Here is a 16,666-nt window from a genome sequence, read left to right as displayed (position 1 = left end):
GCTTATTTGATCATGTGACCAATCGTCATGCATTGATTTTTACAGCTCCGCCATCATTGTTGTTATTTTGAGGCACAGACGTAAAACAGTTTTTGACGCAGGAATACTCGCCCAAAATGTCATCACCAAGTCCAGGAAAGCGAAGAATGGACACAGACGTTGTTAAACTGTATCCTTTGAACGCTATTTCTTGTATTCGGTCACCGTGTTACATGTATCAATTATTTTTCCTGTTGTGAAAGCTACAGATTGGTTACAGCCTGTTATGGACATTTCGTCATCTGCTTATATTCATATCCTATTTCTGCACGAAACACATTGATTTCCATCGGGTTATCATCCGCTAAGTTTTATCGAAAGTTAATTGAATGGATCGCAATATAATGGATATTTATTGCACTTGTGTTTGAATCAATCGATTGAGAAATGTAGTGGTAGATGAGGTGACCTACTGGGGAAGCATAGGGCCAACAACTTCATTAATTTTTGCAGGTGGATCACACTGTTCTTCTGTAAGCTTAAAACGAGTGACAGTTGCTGTAAAATTTGCAACAACGTTTATTGTAATTGTTTAATTATTTCTTCTTTTGAAAAAAGTAGCTCCATATCTGTTTCATTCATTCATTTAAAGGTCCTCATGCAGTTCAAGTATGTGCATGTTCTGTGAATTATGCTAACTTGAATATATATATTTCTCATATTTACAAATGTTAAAACATTTGACAATTAAGCCTGTCCATTAATTCAGGGTAGCACAACATGTGTCGATGTAATGCAGAATTTAACTCGTGAGGACATTCGACTCAATATTTTTTTATAGATTGAGAATTGTTTTTCAACTATTTACAATACGTAAATGACAGATTTAGATTTTAGATAAATTACTGCTTGATTATTAAAAAAACCTTTTGAAAATGTTAAAATTATTTGAATGAGCCTTAATTGTTGTTTTTTTTTTAACAGTTATGAATACTTGCATTTAAAATTTTAACATGTTGTTTTAACTGTTTGATAAGATTATGGTAGTTCCAATGTTAACCAGTTGTTACTTGTTGGAAAATATAATAAAATGATGTGTGTTAATGCGTTAGTGTTATATCTCTCTTCCATCAACACCCTCTTTATAAGCTGAAGATAGTTTGGTATTTATTTTACAGTTGTATGTCTCGACTGCTTTTCAATATATATTCATGCACTCAAGCATTTTCCTCGGTTTCCCAAGAACAGTAACTAAACTAGAAGTATAAATTAAAGTGGGGAAATCCCCAAGAACCAACGTCCATTCAGTGTAGTTTAGGAAAAAGTTTGTCTTCTAGGTCTCAGGAGGATAACACATGGTAAACTAGAAGTAATTATTATACTAGATGATGTTATGCTGCAGTAATTACCATTGTTGTTTGTACTTACCAGTATACATATTTAATTGATTGGTATCACATCTGTATTAGTAACATAAGTCAAAAATGACATACCTGCTAATGTCTAAAACTTGATAAATATATAACAAATTGGTATCACATCTGTATTAGTAACATAAGTCAAAAATGACATACCTGCTAATGTCTAAAACTTGATAATATATAACAAAATTTGACTTAAGTAATCATGGAAAAAATACATAAATGAGGCTGTTCTATGCATCTATGCAGTAGCTAAGTTGTATAATTAGGGTCTGGTTTACTGATGAAAGAATTTGAGTATTGATGATTGAATTTAGGTGAAGATTGGAAATTGAAGTTGAGAAGTGTTACTTGCATGTTGCCCCCTATAGTTCTGACAGTCAGATTTCAAGATAGGTGAATAATTGTCAAATTTATATAAATGATCATGAGTTTCAGTTGAATGATGCATGCAGGCCCTCTTAGGCAGCCTGTTCTATGATACATTTATACATAGATCTGCAAATGTATTGGCTGTTTCGAATTCCATAGGAGAACCAAAACAGTAAGAATTAGAAAAGGTTGTTCGAATTAGGTAGTAAGCATGTTTCATGGAACAGTTGGCATAACAGCCTACAGGTGATTTGTAACAGAAGAGGAAGCTTTATTTGGCTTCAGTGTGTATACGACTATCAATATGTATACTATACAAGGAAAAGACAAATCATCAAAGAATTAGTTTTGGGGGGGGGGGGGGGGGGGGGGGGGGGGGGGGAAGAATAAATAAATAGACATGAAAGAATCTTCAAATCAGCATTGATTACTTTAAATTGTAAAATTGTATGGATGGGATTACAATCCCCAAACTAGATGGAAGGAAATTGTCAAGTGGATAAATATTGTTTACTTATAGTTTTCAACTACAATCTAAATTTGTTGTTGCAATACTGTCCTAAATGTCAAAAACACATGTACATGTATAAGTGCAAGAATTTAATCCACTCATTTCCTGAATTCCTGTGGTAAATTTTGCATTTTTGTTTCCTCATGTACTGACGATAGTAGTAAAGAATGTGTGTTTATGTGTTTAGCTTTTGTTGTTGGTACCTAAACAAGTAAGTTATTTAGTCTTGTATGTTAATTACCATAATGTTGATAGTAAAATGAATCTTCATGCTAAGTATAGCAGCGTTAACCACTTACGTGACGTAATAAGTCATCCTTATGGGCTGTAATTTTGGCCCTTCCTAGTGAAACAATGGTATATTTTTCATTACTTGATGATGAGAAAAACGTCAGGTGGTGGTTGATAACATTTATATAATAAAATTGACTCCTATGTATTCTTCTTAAGTTTTGACCACTAATACCTTACAAATTAATGAGCATCATATGGTACGTAATTACATAGACTACAAGTTAAATAAACATCTATAAAATAAAAAATAAAAAAAATGCTTTTGTAACCTTAACTCTAGACTTCAGGATTGAAAGTAAACATGAAGTTACTATTCTTGGAGGCCTGAACGAATTCATAGTGAAATTCTACGGACCCCAGAGCAGTAAGTAAATATGTTATGATGTGTGGTATCATTGTATTGTTTATAAAATATAAAATATTTTGTTTATTTAATTTTTTTATTTGTTTACTGAAGTAAGTAACCGACACTCAAATATCAGTTAAAAAGGGTATCAAACAGAAGGCAATAGAAATGATCTTTGAGAGTAAAGGTATTATTTAATGAAAGGGTTATTAGAACTGGTATAACATCAAAAGTTGGATAATATGTGATCACTAGAAGGAATTAGAATTAGTAACACTATCATATTTAATAGCCCACCATCTTCAGATGGTTTGTTGTTCAAACCGCCTTCGTCTAGACTGTGATCTGTCTGTCCATTATGCATCCCTCAGTCCATAAATTGTCCTTAGTTTTCACTCTTGGGACCTAGCTAGATGTGCATGATCAATTTTGAGACTGATCCGAAAACAAAATAGTGGCCATTTTGAAATTTGAGGGTTGAAGTTTGTTCACATTATTTCTCAAAAAGTTGTTCATGGATCATTTTCAGATTTCATGCATAGGTTCCCTCCCTATGGTCCCTAGTTGTGCACATTTAATTGGGTTCTGGTTGGGAGTACAAAATGACCAACAGGCTGTCATCTTGGTATACAGTTAGTTTATTATCCCAAATTCCTTGACAAGTACTGGAAGCATATTTCTCTAATATCATAATGTAGGCTCCCCATGGTCCCTAGTTGTGCCCATTCAATTCTGAAATATAAAGGGAAAACAAAGTAGCTGAATAGTCCATCAAGGATTTTGACAGTTGAAGCTTGTTATCGCTCTTTCCTGTACTAGATGGATATTCATCAAACTTGATGTGATGATTTCCCTTGGTCTCATATGCCCTTTCAGTTTTTAGTCTGATTGGGAAAACGAAATGGCTGACAGGTGTTCATTTTGAATTTTGAAAATTGAAGTTTGTTAATGTTATCAATAATTCTCCGAAAGTCTGTGATGGATCTTTTTCAGATTTCATGTTTAAGTTTCCTATGGTCGTCTTGCAATGCATGCTAAATTTTGGGATTGATTTGGAAAACAAAAGTAAATCAATTAAATTTCATGTGTAAGTTCCCCTTGTTATCAGTTGATTCAGAGGAAGAGAAAAGATCAGTTTTACATTTAAATATACGGTTATTCAATGTGTAAATATACATAACACTTAATTGCATATAAACAGACATTTTATACAGACATGCGGATACTGTCACTTCATAATGCAATACATTTTTTGGTGAATTTTGTCTGAAAGGTAAATTTTGACATTTTTCATCATCATTGTTTTTTCTTAGTAATTTGTGGTCATATGTAGTTTTCATCATTAATGCTTTATGGGGGAAGATGGATCATAAGGTTCTCAACCTTCGTCTGATCCCTTTTGTATATATGCAAATAAAATCAATTACATAGAACCAATAACGATCATTGAATGGTCTAAGATCCCTTTTGGATGTCTTGTGTGTCAGTATTGTAGATTTAATAGATCTGGAAATGATAAATTTTGTCTTGTTTCAGCTCCATATGAAGGAGGTGTTTGGAAAGTTCGAGTGGATTTGCCAGAGAAGTATCCTTTCAAGTCACCTTCCATAGGTACATTTTGGTTTGTATATTAGACCACACGCTCCAAGTCAGTGGCTCTAATATCACAATTTGATCTATTAAATTTTGTTGATCAATAATTGATACCAAACAATAATTAGCCTTAGTAAAAAACAAAGGTACATTGTAGTTAGTACTTAGTAATTAAAATTCAAAATAAAATTGAAATTGATGCATGATTTTGAAAAATATAACAAAAATTTTTTTACAACAGTGAACTACAAATATGGCAAAAACATTTTTACAGCAGTGAACTATTGGAGTGAATATTTTATGTTAAATATTATTTTCTTTTTTAGGTTTCATGAATAGGATATTCCATCCTAATATTGATGAAGTGTAAGTAATATTTGGTCTTGTCTCACACAAACATTGTCACATTGAGTGCGTCACATTTAGTACATTTAAAAGTAATAGAATCACACTATCCATTTGTCCATCCCTCGTTTTGACACTCTAACTTGTGTGGACTCCTCATGCATTAGAAAATTGACCTCACAAAGATACTGAATACCCCTGATATATCACAGCATTTGTTTTATAAAATATGGTTCATGTGATTCATTCTGATTCTACTTTTTGCACAACACAGACTCAATAAAGTTGAGCTATACTGTGTTACGGGGCATCTCTGATGCTCCTACGTGTAGGGTTACAGTCGTTCACTAAAGATGTGAAATTTTACTTACAGTTCGGGTACAGTGTGCTTAGATGTCATCAATCAAGCATGGACAGCTCTGTATGGTAGGTATTTTAGTGTAGAATATCATTGTCATTGTAAAGGTACTAAGGTTATTTAGGGGTCAGAAATACAATTTTGTTCCTACTAAGTGTTATTTGTGCTTTATGATCTTTTTTTTCATGTCAAAAATTTATTTCATTTTTCTGATTTTGGTTTTCAGACACAAACAATTATTTAGCACTTTCTGTTACATAAAAAGCGTATCAATATTTAAATGAGGGCTGTCATAGTTATAGAATTTCAGAAAGTAAATGTTTGTTATACATATATGTATTACTTTAAATGAGTCGGCTCTTTTCCATATGATTGCTGAAATATCAAGCTGAGAACACGGGCCTATTGTTCTATGACACATGAGTACTTTAAATATTTGACCCTATCTGAAATGCATTTCAGTTAAGACATTGAGAGGGTATATATTGTAGGAGATATAAACTAGAGGAATTGATATAATGAAGAGAATAAACTTATGTCTTAAAATGTATCGAGTCAAACCAAAATCAGAACTTTAAATTTTAAGAAATCTTTTTTAAACAATAATATAGGAAATAGTAGAATCATGTAATTTTTCATCTGCCACTTATCAGAAAATAGAAAATGACCAAATTGTGAAGTGCTACCCATGTGATTTTCTATTTCACTAAATTTGGTATATACAAAATGGAAAGACTCTTAGTTTGTTTGCAAATGTTATTGATATATAAATCATATATTGTACAGTGAACTGGTAAATGGGACTATCCATTCTGTTGTATATTGTACAGTGTAATGGTAATTATAAATGGACTATCCTTTCTGTTGTGTATTGTACAGTATAATGGTAAATGGACTATCCATTCTGTTGGTTATTGTACAGTATAATGGTAAATTGACTATCCATTCTATTGGTTATTGTACAGTATAATGGTAAATGGACTATCCATTCTGTTGGTTATTGTACAGTGTAATGGTAAATGGACTATCCATTCTGTTGTATATTGTACAGTGTAATGGTAAATGGACTATCCATTCTGTTGGTTATTGTACAGTGTAATGGTAAATGGAGTATCTATTCTGTTGGTTATTGTACAGTGTAATGGTAAATGGACTATCCATTCTGTTGGTTATTGTACAGTGTAATGGTAAATGTACTATCCATTCTGTTGGTTATTGTACAGTGTAATGGTAAATGGACTATCCATTCTGTTGTATATTGTACAGTGTAATGGTAAATGGACTATCCATTCTGTTGGTTATTGTACAGTGTAATGGTAAATGGACTATCCATTCTGTTGTATATTGTACAGTGTAAAGGTAAATGGACTATCCATTCTGTTGGTTATTGTACAGTGTAATGGTAAATGGACTATCCATTCTGTTGGTTATATTGTACAGTATAATGGTAAATGGACTATCCATTCTGTTGGTTATTGTACAGTGTAATGGTAAATGGACTATCCATTCTGTTGGTTATTGTACAGTGTAATGGTAAATGGACTATCCATTCTGTTGGTTATTGTACAGTGTAATGGTAAATGGACTATCCATTCTGTTGGTTATTGTACAGTGTAATGGTAAATGGACTATCCATTCTGTTGGTTGTTGTACAGTGTGAAGGTAAATGGACTATCCATTCTGTTGTATATTGTACAGTGTAATGGTAAATGGACTATCCATTCTGTTGGTTATTGTACAGTGTGAAGGTAAATGGACTATCCATTCTGTTGTATATTGTACAGTGTAATGGTAAATGGACTATCCATTCTGTTGGTTATTGTACAGTGTAATGGTAAATGGACTATCCATTCTGTTGGTTATTGTACAGTGTAATGGTAAATGGACTATCCATTCTGTTGCTTATTTGTCTCTGTTGAAGAAATTAAACCAAAAAACGTTATGGATCTTGGTCATATTAAAATGTAAGGCCATGATATTAATTTTTTGATTGGTTTTCCAATGTCTCACACCAGGGTTAATGACACAAAAATTAGACAACTACATCACTGTGAGGCCTGATAAATGATTGCTTACTAATTAGTAAGGCACTGGAGTTGGTACAGGTGGACTGCTCTTCTGTGCAAACTTATCTTGATAAGATAATATAATATTAGTAATAATATATTGTAAAACACTAAGTTTCCAATTAAAAAACTGGTACATCACTGCCTTGATAGTGGGATATAAACTCTTTTTTTTTTGTTATATTGGTTGATGGTGAATGTATTTCAAATGTCAATCTATTGTGTTATTGCAGATCTGTCAAACATCTTTGAGTCTTTCTTGCCCCAGCTCCTGACCTATCCAAACCCAATAGATCCTCTGAACGGTGACGCAGCTGCCATGTATCTCCATAAACCTGAGGATTACAAAAAGAAAGTACAAGGTACACACACACACATATATATATAACATCATTAAAAAGTATCATACCCTGTGTTTAACAGTAGAACTATATTCGTGTAATCAATATATTTACAGAAATAGCAGCGAAATCATATATGATGTGTAAGGATAAGAATCAATCGCAACAGGCACATGAGTCTGTTACCATTGCTTCCTACTATTAAATTCCTCGTTCTTTAATCGCTCTGCTTACTGAATGGTATCCAGGCAAAAAGCTGAGTGCTAATTAAGTAGGAGTAGTAACTACCAATATTATAGACTCCGGTTTGTCTCTGTCAGGGAAGGGAAGCCAAAGCCTTCCTCACAAACACTCAACTGAAGGCCAAAAGCGAGACAGTATCAAGGAAGACATGAGGATGAATGTTGTTACATCAGTGTGAATGCATCTTCTGAATTTTCAATTGAAAAGCACAATCGCATTTAAGGAAAAAATCATAGTTAAAGAATTTTACTTAATTTTGTTATTCTTTCCTTTGGAAAACAATTAAGTTAGGAATTTCCTTAAGGAAAGGAAGGTTGATGAAACTAGCACCTGACATGGCTTCTGTGTGATGTCATTAAACTAGGAAACAAGGTCTGTGTGATGTCATTAGACTAGGAAAGAAGGTCTGTGTGATGTCATTAGACTTGGAAAGGTCTGTGTGATGTCATTAGACTAGGAAAGAAGGTCTGTGTGATGTCATTAGACTAGGAAAGAAGGTCTGTGTGATGTCATTAGACTAGGAAAGAAGGTCTGTATGATGTCATTAGACTTGGAAAGAAGGTCTGTGTGATGTCGTTAGACTTGGAAAGAAGGTCTGTGTGATGTCATTAGACTAGGAAAGAAGGTCTGTTTGATGTCATTAGTCTAGGAAAGAAGGTCTGTGTGATGTCATTAGACTTGGAAAGAAGGTCTGTATGATGTCATTACACTAGGAAAGAAGGTCTGTGATGTCATTAGACTTGGAAAGAAGGTCTGTGTGATGTCATTAGACTAGGAAAGAAGGTCTGTATGATGTCATTAGTCTAGGAAAGAAGGTCTGTGATGTCATTAGACTTGGAAAGAAGGTCTGTGTGATGTCATTACACTAGGAAAGAAGGTCTGTGATGTCATTAGACTTGGAAAGAAGGTCTGTGTGATGTCATTAGACTAGGAAAGAAGGTCTGTGTGATGTCGTTAGACTTGGAAAGAAGGTCTGTGTGATGTCATTAGACTAGGAAAGAAGGTCTGTATATGTCATTAGACTTGGAAAGAAGGTCTGTGTGATGTCATTAGACTAGGAAAGAAAGGTTGATGAAACTGGGGCCTGACATGGCTTCTGTATGATGTGATGTCATTAGACTAGGAAAGAAAGGTTGATGAAACTGAGGCCTGACATGTCTTCTGTATGATGTGATGTCATCAGACTAGGAAAGAAAGGTTGATGAAACTGGGGCCTGACATGGCTTCTGTATGATGTGATGTCATCAGACTAGGAAAGAAAGGTTGATGAAACTGGGGCCTGACATGGCTTCTGTATGATGTGATGTCATCAGACTAGGAAAGAAAGGTTGATGAAACTGGGGCCTGACATGGCTTCTGTATGATGTCATTAGTCTAATGAAATGATAACCTCCAGGCATATATTATGATTCTTTGTATACTTTCAGCTTCCGAACAATTACTTTGGGGAGTGGTGGGAGAGGCTTATTACTAATCACATAATGTTTACTATTGTATGTGAGGGGTAAAAAGTACCCAAAATTGTATATGAGAAGTAAAGACTGCATAATGTTACATATGAGGGGTAAAAAGTACCTTATATATTAGGGGTAAAACTGCCTAATGTTATATATGAGGGGTAAAACTGCCTAATGTTATATATAAGGGGTAAAACTGCCTAATGTTATATATGAGGGGTAAAACTGTCTAATGTTATATATGAGGGGTAAAACTGTCTAATGTTATATATGAGGGGTAAAAGTCTAAAACTGCCTAATGTTATATATAAGGGGTAAAACTGTCTAATGTTATATATGAGGGGTAAAACTGTCTAATGTTATATATGAGGGGTAAAACTGTCTAATGTTATATATGAGGGGTAAAAGTCTAAAACTGCCTAATGTTATATATAAGGGGTAAAACTGTCTAATGTTATATATGAGGGGTAAAACTGTCTAATGTTATATATGAGGGGTAAAAGTCTAAAACTGCCTAATGTTATATATAAGGGGTAAAACTGCCTAATGTTATATATGAGGGGTAAAAAGTACCTTATATATGAGGGGTAAAACTGCCTAATGTTATATATTAGGGGTAAAAAGTACCTTTTATATGAGGGGTAAAACTGCCTAATGTTATATATGAGGGGTAAAAGTGCATATTTGTGCCTCTCTTCTTGCTTGCCTTTTCTGGAACAGCTTTTTGTACTCCAGTTGCGATCTGCAGGTAATTGAAATAGAATATATCATGACTTCTGAAGCATTGGATTATCATGAATGAAAAGCAGGAGTAGAAATATTGGTACATTGAGCTATGATTTGTAGATAAATATGTATGTATAATGTGAAATATATTTGGATAAACAATAAAAGGAAATCTTAAATTTTATCTGATGCTGTTATGTTGACAGAGTATGTTAGAAAGTATGCAACAGAAGAGGCGCTTCGAGAACAAGAGCATCAGTCATCATCTAGTGAAAGCTCCATGAGTGACTTTTCTGAGGATGAGGCACAGGACATGGAGCTATAACACATCCTGCCCTAGACATTATCATCTGTACATACTTGTGCATCATCCTCTCGCCGACCATGGGGATCAATGACTGTAGGACTGTCTGTAGGGACGAGATCTGGACCAGTCTAGAGGACTGTAGAGTTGGGATTTGTCTCTGTGAAAGGTTGAACCCTTTCATTCTTGTAAACCACATTCAATCTGTTCAAATTGGTTAGTATCCACTTTTCATTTATCATACCATGATGTCTTCAGATGAAATGTTTTGCTGGCAAGTAGTTTACCACATGAACTGACAGTACAAGCCTAATTCAAACTGCTAAATGGTCAAGAGAATTGTTTTTTTTTTGAGCCTCTGTCAATCAGTATACAAACTCAGGGATATTTTTTATCAAATCAGCATCCTTGAAGGCAGTTCAGATATGATTAAAATCCTTTTGTATTACAAAAGGTATTTTTGGCAATCAAATCTGATACCATATATGTCACATGGAAATGTTTTCATATTCCAAGGGTTGCTGAAACTGTTTGAATTAACTAGTTCGTTCATTTAATTTACAAAATGGTAGATTTCTCGTATCTAGTCAGATTATCTTGTGGTTTATTGGAATGAAATGGTTTCAGTTTTTGAAAAAAATTGATAAAAATAATAATCTTCATATTTGGCTGTATGAAAAGACATGTTGTTTATAGAAACCATACTTGGCATGCTTTACTCCTGAGAAGGTGTATGATTGTGTTTAGTATGTAATATATGTAATGGCTTAGCTGTATAGTAGCCTGGTGCATGTCGGAACTTAAAATTAAGTTTTGAAAATAAAAAATAGATTATTAGTAAATGTACTCTCAAATCATTGAAACGTCCTTCAAAGTTCAATATAATCAATACATATATGTGACTTCAATTTGGTATATTAAGCATGCACTTTGGAGATTTTATCTAAAACTACTTTTTTGAAAATGAATTTTAATCACAATAATCAGATAGATCTTTGGAATTGTGGGAATCTTTTTAAAGTAAGTTCTAGCTTACATGTATTTTATTGTTAGTTAACATTCAAAGTAACATGATAGATTAATAGTCTGGTCTTTCAGTCACTTCACAGTGCTACAAATCTGTTTTTCTACCCATTTTGTCTTTCAGACTTTCAAATAGTTAAACCCTGAGAAAACTCCTTTTAGAATGCTTTTATTATAATTACCAATTTAGAAATTATGATAGAAATTTTCATTTTGATTTCACAGAGGCAGTTTGGAAGAAATAAAGAACATTTCCAAATTAATAAAAAAAAAATGAAAAAATGCCTATAAATTTTATTTGAAATGACACTAGGATGAAGAGTAAAACGGGACAGATATATACAAACATAGCTTGAATGGATCATTTACAATCCAAATTACCTTCTCTGCAATCTTGAATACAATGAGTGAAAATCCATTGTCTTGGAGCCCAGTAATAGTAGGCCATTAAAATGGTGATGTACAAAAAATTCAGTTTGTCCCACTGAACAAAAAGTGTTCCTAGATTTTTTCTTAAAATTGACTTCAATGACACTTAATTGGTACATTAAGTTCTTACTGGCATTTTGTTTTAGTAAGCAGAACCATGTAAGTGTTTCTGATCTATATTCTTCCAGACTTAAACATACAAATGAAATCACATGTATACACTTTAGTTGAAGATTGAGTTAATAGAATTAAGTTTAAATACAGATTTCCTTTTTTGAAATACTGATTTAATTGAATATGAAAAATTGAAGGAATTAATCGAATTTGTTCTTATTAACAAAATGGAAAATCAAATTTTTGAAGAAAAGGCTGTCATAAAAAAAGGAATGAAAATTATTTGATTAAAGAAAGAAATACTATGTTTTGTATAAAACAAGTCCCCTGTTTTAACAGGTACCTGTAGCACTGACTTGAGATACCTCGTTTATGATGAAATATTGCTGCAATTGTTGTAGGGTTATATAATTATAATGTATCCCTGAGTGTGGAATAAAACATGGCTGTCCCCTGGTCTACTCCCCACAGAGTTCATGTAGTGTATCATTGAACATGTTATAAGGAAAATCCAAAATGCAATATGGCTGCATATGTTTTTTGATGTAGTGTAGATACAAAACTATATACAATGTTTTTGATATATGAGAAATATCAGTTTTAATGTGATTTTAATAGTGGAAATTATATTGATTTATCCAAATAATTGTGATCACTGTTTTAGGTGTATCTTTAAACAACACAAAAGATATCAACATTTGTTATGTGCAATTTTGTTTTACATTTTAAATTAAGATAACTAATATAAGAAATAGAACACCAAATTTATGAAGTAAGATAACTTAAATGTTTGATGATTAGAGGAAACTTAAAAAAATTTCAAAGTTTATTTCTCATGATTTAAATTGATTTCTTCGTATTTTTAGAAATTTGAAAACACTTCTAGTACATTCCCTTTGAAAGAAGTAGAAAATTAATTACAAGCCGAAAATTGAATATCTTCTTGTGATAAAATTAATCACATTTCTTCAAAAGATCATATTGGTTGTTTGCCAAGAGACGTGTTAAGTGTGTGGAGCCAGAACTACCTGATACTGAAGAATTTCGGGGTAAATGAAAATGATATTTGGCACATAGAGAGATTTTGATGAGAATTTATTGCATCTTGAATTTTCTAACATTTATATATATATATAATGAATGATTAAAGTGTGTGTCTGTGATGTTTGCCTGATGTATGACAGTTTTGTATGGGATTGCATGTCATTTGTATGTGAGACTGGTTAAGGATGCCCGAGTGGTTTTTCAGCTTTTAATATCACAATGTATTTTATCTTTGTTTTGCTATGTTTTGCCTGTTTTCCTTACAGGAAGATTTCATGTAAGCTGTTCAACCAGACAAGGTTTTATGTACTGTGTCCTAATGTCATGACCTGTTCATTAATACCATTCAATGAATTATTTTTGTTACAAGAAATGAAAAGCATTTTAGATTGCGATATGATTTTACTATATTACAAATTTAATTTCTGATATAACAATTAAAGTCTGTGTGTCATGCTATATGGCCTAAAATTGATATAACAATTTAAGTCTAAGCGTCATGCTATATGGCCTATAATTGATATAACAATTAAAGTCTGTGTGTCATGCTATATATGGCCTAAAATTGATATAACAATTTAAGTCTAAGCATCATGCTATATGGCCTATAATTGATATAACAATTAAAGTCTGTGCGTTATGCTATGTATGGCCTAAAATTGATATAACAATTGAAGTCTGCGTTATGCTATATGGCCTATAATTGATATAACAATTAAAGTCTGTGCGTCATGCTATATATGGCCTATAATTGATATAACAATTAAAGTCTAAGCGTCATGCTATATGGCCTATAATTTTCTTATGTTCAAGACAATAAGTTTACAGCTGAATCTCTAAATACTCTTCTACATAAGACATGTAGTTATGATATTTGTTTACTAGACTTCTACATATCACATCACAAATAACATCCTACCGTCGTACAATTTTTTCCCCATCAGCTGATCTATGTTTCAGTAGTATGTTGATAGTAATGTTTACTCTAGTTGTATCCATGCGGTACTATATAAATTGTCTATAACACATTTCATCTTGTTTGTGAATTGTTGAAATCAGTGTCATTGTTGAGAACACAGCATCTTCACGTGGAATGTACAGCTAGTACAGATAAGGGATGTATAGATATAATCTAAATGCACAGTTAAGCTTTCTTTTGATGAAATTTTACATCTGGCAGAAAAAAATTGGCTCCTGTTGAAAGAATCTATTGTTGTAAGACAATTCCTTTTTGTTTCATTTTCAATGCTTACCAGCTGATTATATTCAAAAGAACATTCTTAAGTTTGGGGAAAACAGCATTGATATTTAAATATATTGATTTTTCCTGTTGATTTATTTTACTTACCCATTATATATATCTGTATTGATGATTAACCCATGTTTATTATGTACCATTTGTGATTAGTTTATTGCTTGATTTGTTAATGTGTTTCGGGGTGATATGCTTAGTAGCTACCAAGGTGTTATCAAGGTCAAATCCATGATACCAAGATCAAAACAATGTTATCAAGGTCAATTTGACTAACTAAGGCGTACATGTTATCAAGGTTAAATTTGAGTTACTAAGGTGAACATGCTATCAAGGTTAAATTTGAGTAACTAAGGCGTACATGTTATAAAGGTTTAATTCGAGTAACTAAGGTATACATGTTTTCAAGGTTAAATTTGAGTAATTAAGGCGTACATGTCATCAAGGTTAAATTTGCGTTACTAAGGCATACATGCTATAAAGGCTAAATTCTAGTAACTAAGGGGTACATGCTATCAAGGTTAAATTTGAGTAACTAAGGCGTACATGCTATAAAGGCTAAATTCTAGTAACTAAGGGGTACATGTTATCAAGGTTAAATTTGAGTAACTTATAAGGCGTACATGCTATCAAGGTTAAATTTGAGTAACTAAGGTGTACATGCTATCAAGGTTAAATTTGAGTTACTAAGGTGTACATGCTATCAAGGTTAAATTCTAGTAACTAAGGGGTACATGTTATCAAGGTTAAATTTGAGTAACTAAGGCGTACAAGTTGAAAGGTTAAATTTGAGTAACTACATGTTTTCAAGGTTAAATACTAACTAAAGGTATACATTTTATTAAGGTTAAACTTTAGTAACTAAGGTGTGCGTGCTATCAAGGTTAAATTTGTGAAGCTAAGGTCTACATGTTATCACCGGAAGGTTAAATTTGTTTTACCAAGGTCAAATTTGTGCAGTCAAAAATTTTCCGAAGTCATCTTATTACAAAGGTGTTTTATCAAAATTAAGTCTGTTATCTAAGTGTGTTATCAAATTCAAATCAGTGTTATAAAGGTTATACACACATTAATTAGGTCAACTTACATTATAAAGTAAATTATATAATGTCATCTTTGTAACATATTCCAGACTTTTACTTCCAAAATGATTTTCCACCTTGGTATTGGTATATAGATTACTCTTTAATTACAGGTTGAGTTTTCCAATTATGCCTAATTTCATGAAATTTTAGATATACAAAATTCTATTGGATAGATGTCAAAAGTCAGGAAAAATTGTTTAACAACTTTTAAAAGTTACACATGTAAGAACATATTTTGTCAATGTTGTTTGTTTTTCTTTGGAAATATATCCTGTTAGGGTACTAACTTGTGTTCCTGTTGATCTGTAATGTTAACACACAGGAAGTAGTCAGAGAAAATACAACTGATTGAAAGCATGTACAAAGTTTGTTTTTACAATATACATGTACTTGGTAATGAAAGTAAATTCACTAAGAAATTAAAAAATGTTTAAGCATTTAATTTAATTTAAAAATGATTGAGAATGTGTTGCTAGTGCAGACTACATTATAACCAATGTTAAATTTCTGGTTATGTTACCATTAGGGACAACTGATTATTGGTTTAGGGTATGGTCAGAATGGTTGTTGAATTGATGATGGTACTGTGATGGGTTTGTTATGTACCATATGTTAACCTGAGGTATAAATATACCTACATTCAATGTGTTCATCACCACTTTCTCATTACTGAGGAAATCTTTTTCTATAAAGATAAAGCTTTTAATTAAATTAGCTAAAGGAAAACTTAACTATTCAATGATTGGTAAATTTGTCTTGCTGGTAATGTTAGAATGTAAATGTATTTTGAGTCTGTGGACCAACACCAGAGCAGCTTGTATATTACAGAACCAACAAAATAAGGAAAACATGCATTGTAATTCCAATTTTATGAATAATGGGTATTTTTTGGGAATACATCATTGTATTGGCAAAGGAAACCATTTCACTCCATTTATTCATTTATGTCTTGTTAAACACACATTCCTCTTAGTCTAAAAAAAAATGTAATTCAACCTCCAAATGTATCTTGCAAATTTGGCCATTGCCAATACAAATCTAGTCACTTTTGATTAACTAAGTGGAAGTACAGGTATTGGAATACTTCCCAGTTGTGTAGCCAGCTATCAAACCATGACAGGAATTTAAAGCCAAGAACTTGTTCTGGTAGTAGTAGATCATTAGAATTCTTGGCTGACGGCATTTCTCTTACTGTACCCCTGAACTTATCATTTGTTATCGTTCTGCACCTCATTTTGATAATGCATGCATGCGGCATCCATTTACCAGTAATATATAGACTGAGGTAAGTGATTTTAGCACATTATACTAGATCAATATGTATTTATTCTTTAAGGAAATGAATAAAAAATGTTAAATCCTA

The 16,666-nt window shown here is 32.5% G+C and overlaps 1 protein-coding gene across 1 annotated transcript; it reads left to right on the top strand.

Moving 5' to 3' along the window:
• LOC117331465 (ubiquitin-conjugating enzyme E2 H) lies at positions 1–16,666 on the top strand. The gene is made up of 7 exons (XM_033890193.1): positions 1–169; positions 2,865–2,941; positions 4,460–4,534; positions 4,843–4,882; positions 5,235–5,287; positions 7,519–7,647; positions 10,259–16,666. The coding sequence occupies exons 1-7, from the start codon at positions 117–119 to the stop codon at positions 10,375–10,377; spliced, it is 546 nt and encodes a 181-aa protein (XP_033746084.1). The 5' UTR covers positions 1–116; the 3' UTR covers positions 10,378–16,666.

This window comes from Pecten maximus, chromosome 7, assembly GCF_902652985.1.
Source record: "Pecten maximus chromosome 7, xPecMax1.1, whole genome shotgun sequence".
In the NCBI taxonomy this organism is placed as follows: Eukaryota; Metazoa; Mollusca; class Bivalvia; order Pectinida; family Pectinidae; genus Pecten; species Pecten maximus.
The sequence above is the reverse complement of the archived record's forward strand: the minus strand, read 5'-3'. Positions and strand labels throughout refer to the sequence as shown.

What these genes read in the sequence shown, in the direction of transcription:
- LOC117331465 (XM_033890193.1), top strand. Translation starts at nt 117, where the DNA reads ATGTCATCACCAAGTCCAGGAAAGCGAAGAATGGACACAGACGTTGTT. An exon ending in ATTCTACGGACCCCAGAGCA is followed by an intron (nt 2,942 to 4,459) that starts GTAAGTAAATAT and finishes GTCTTGTTTCAG; the next exon opens with CTCCATATGAAGGAGGTGTT. An exon ending in AGCATGGACAGCTCTGTATG is followed by an intron (nt 5,288 to 7,518) that starts GTAGGTATTTTA and finishes GTGTTATTGCAG; the next exon opens with ATCTGTCAAACATCTTTGAG.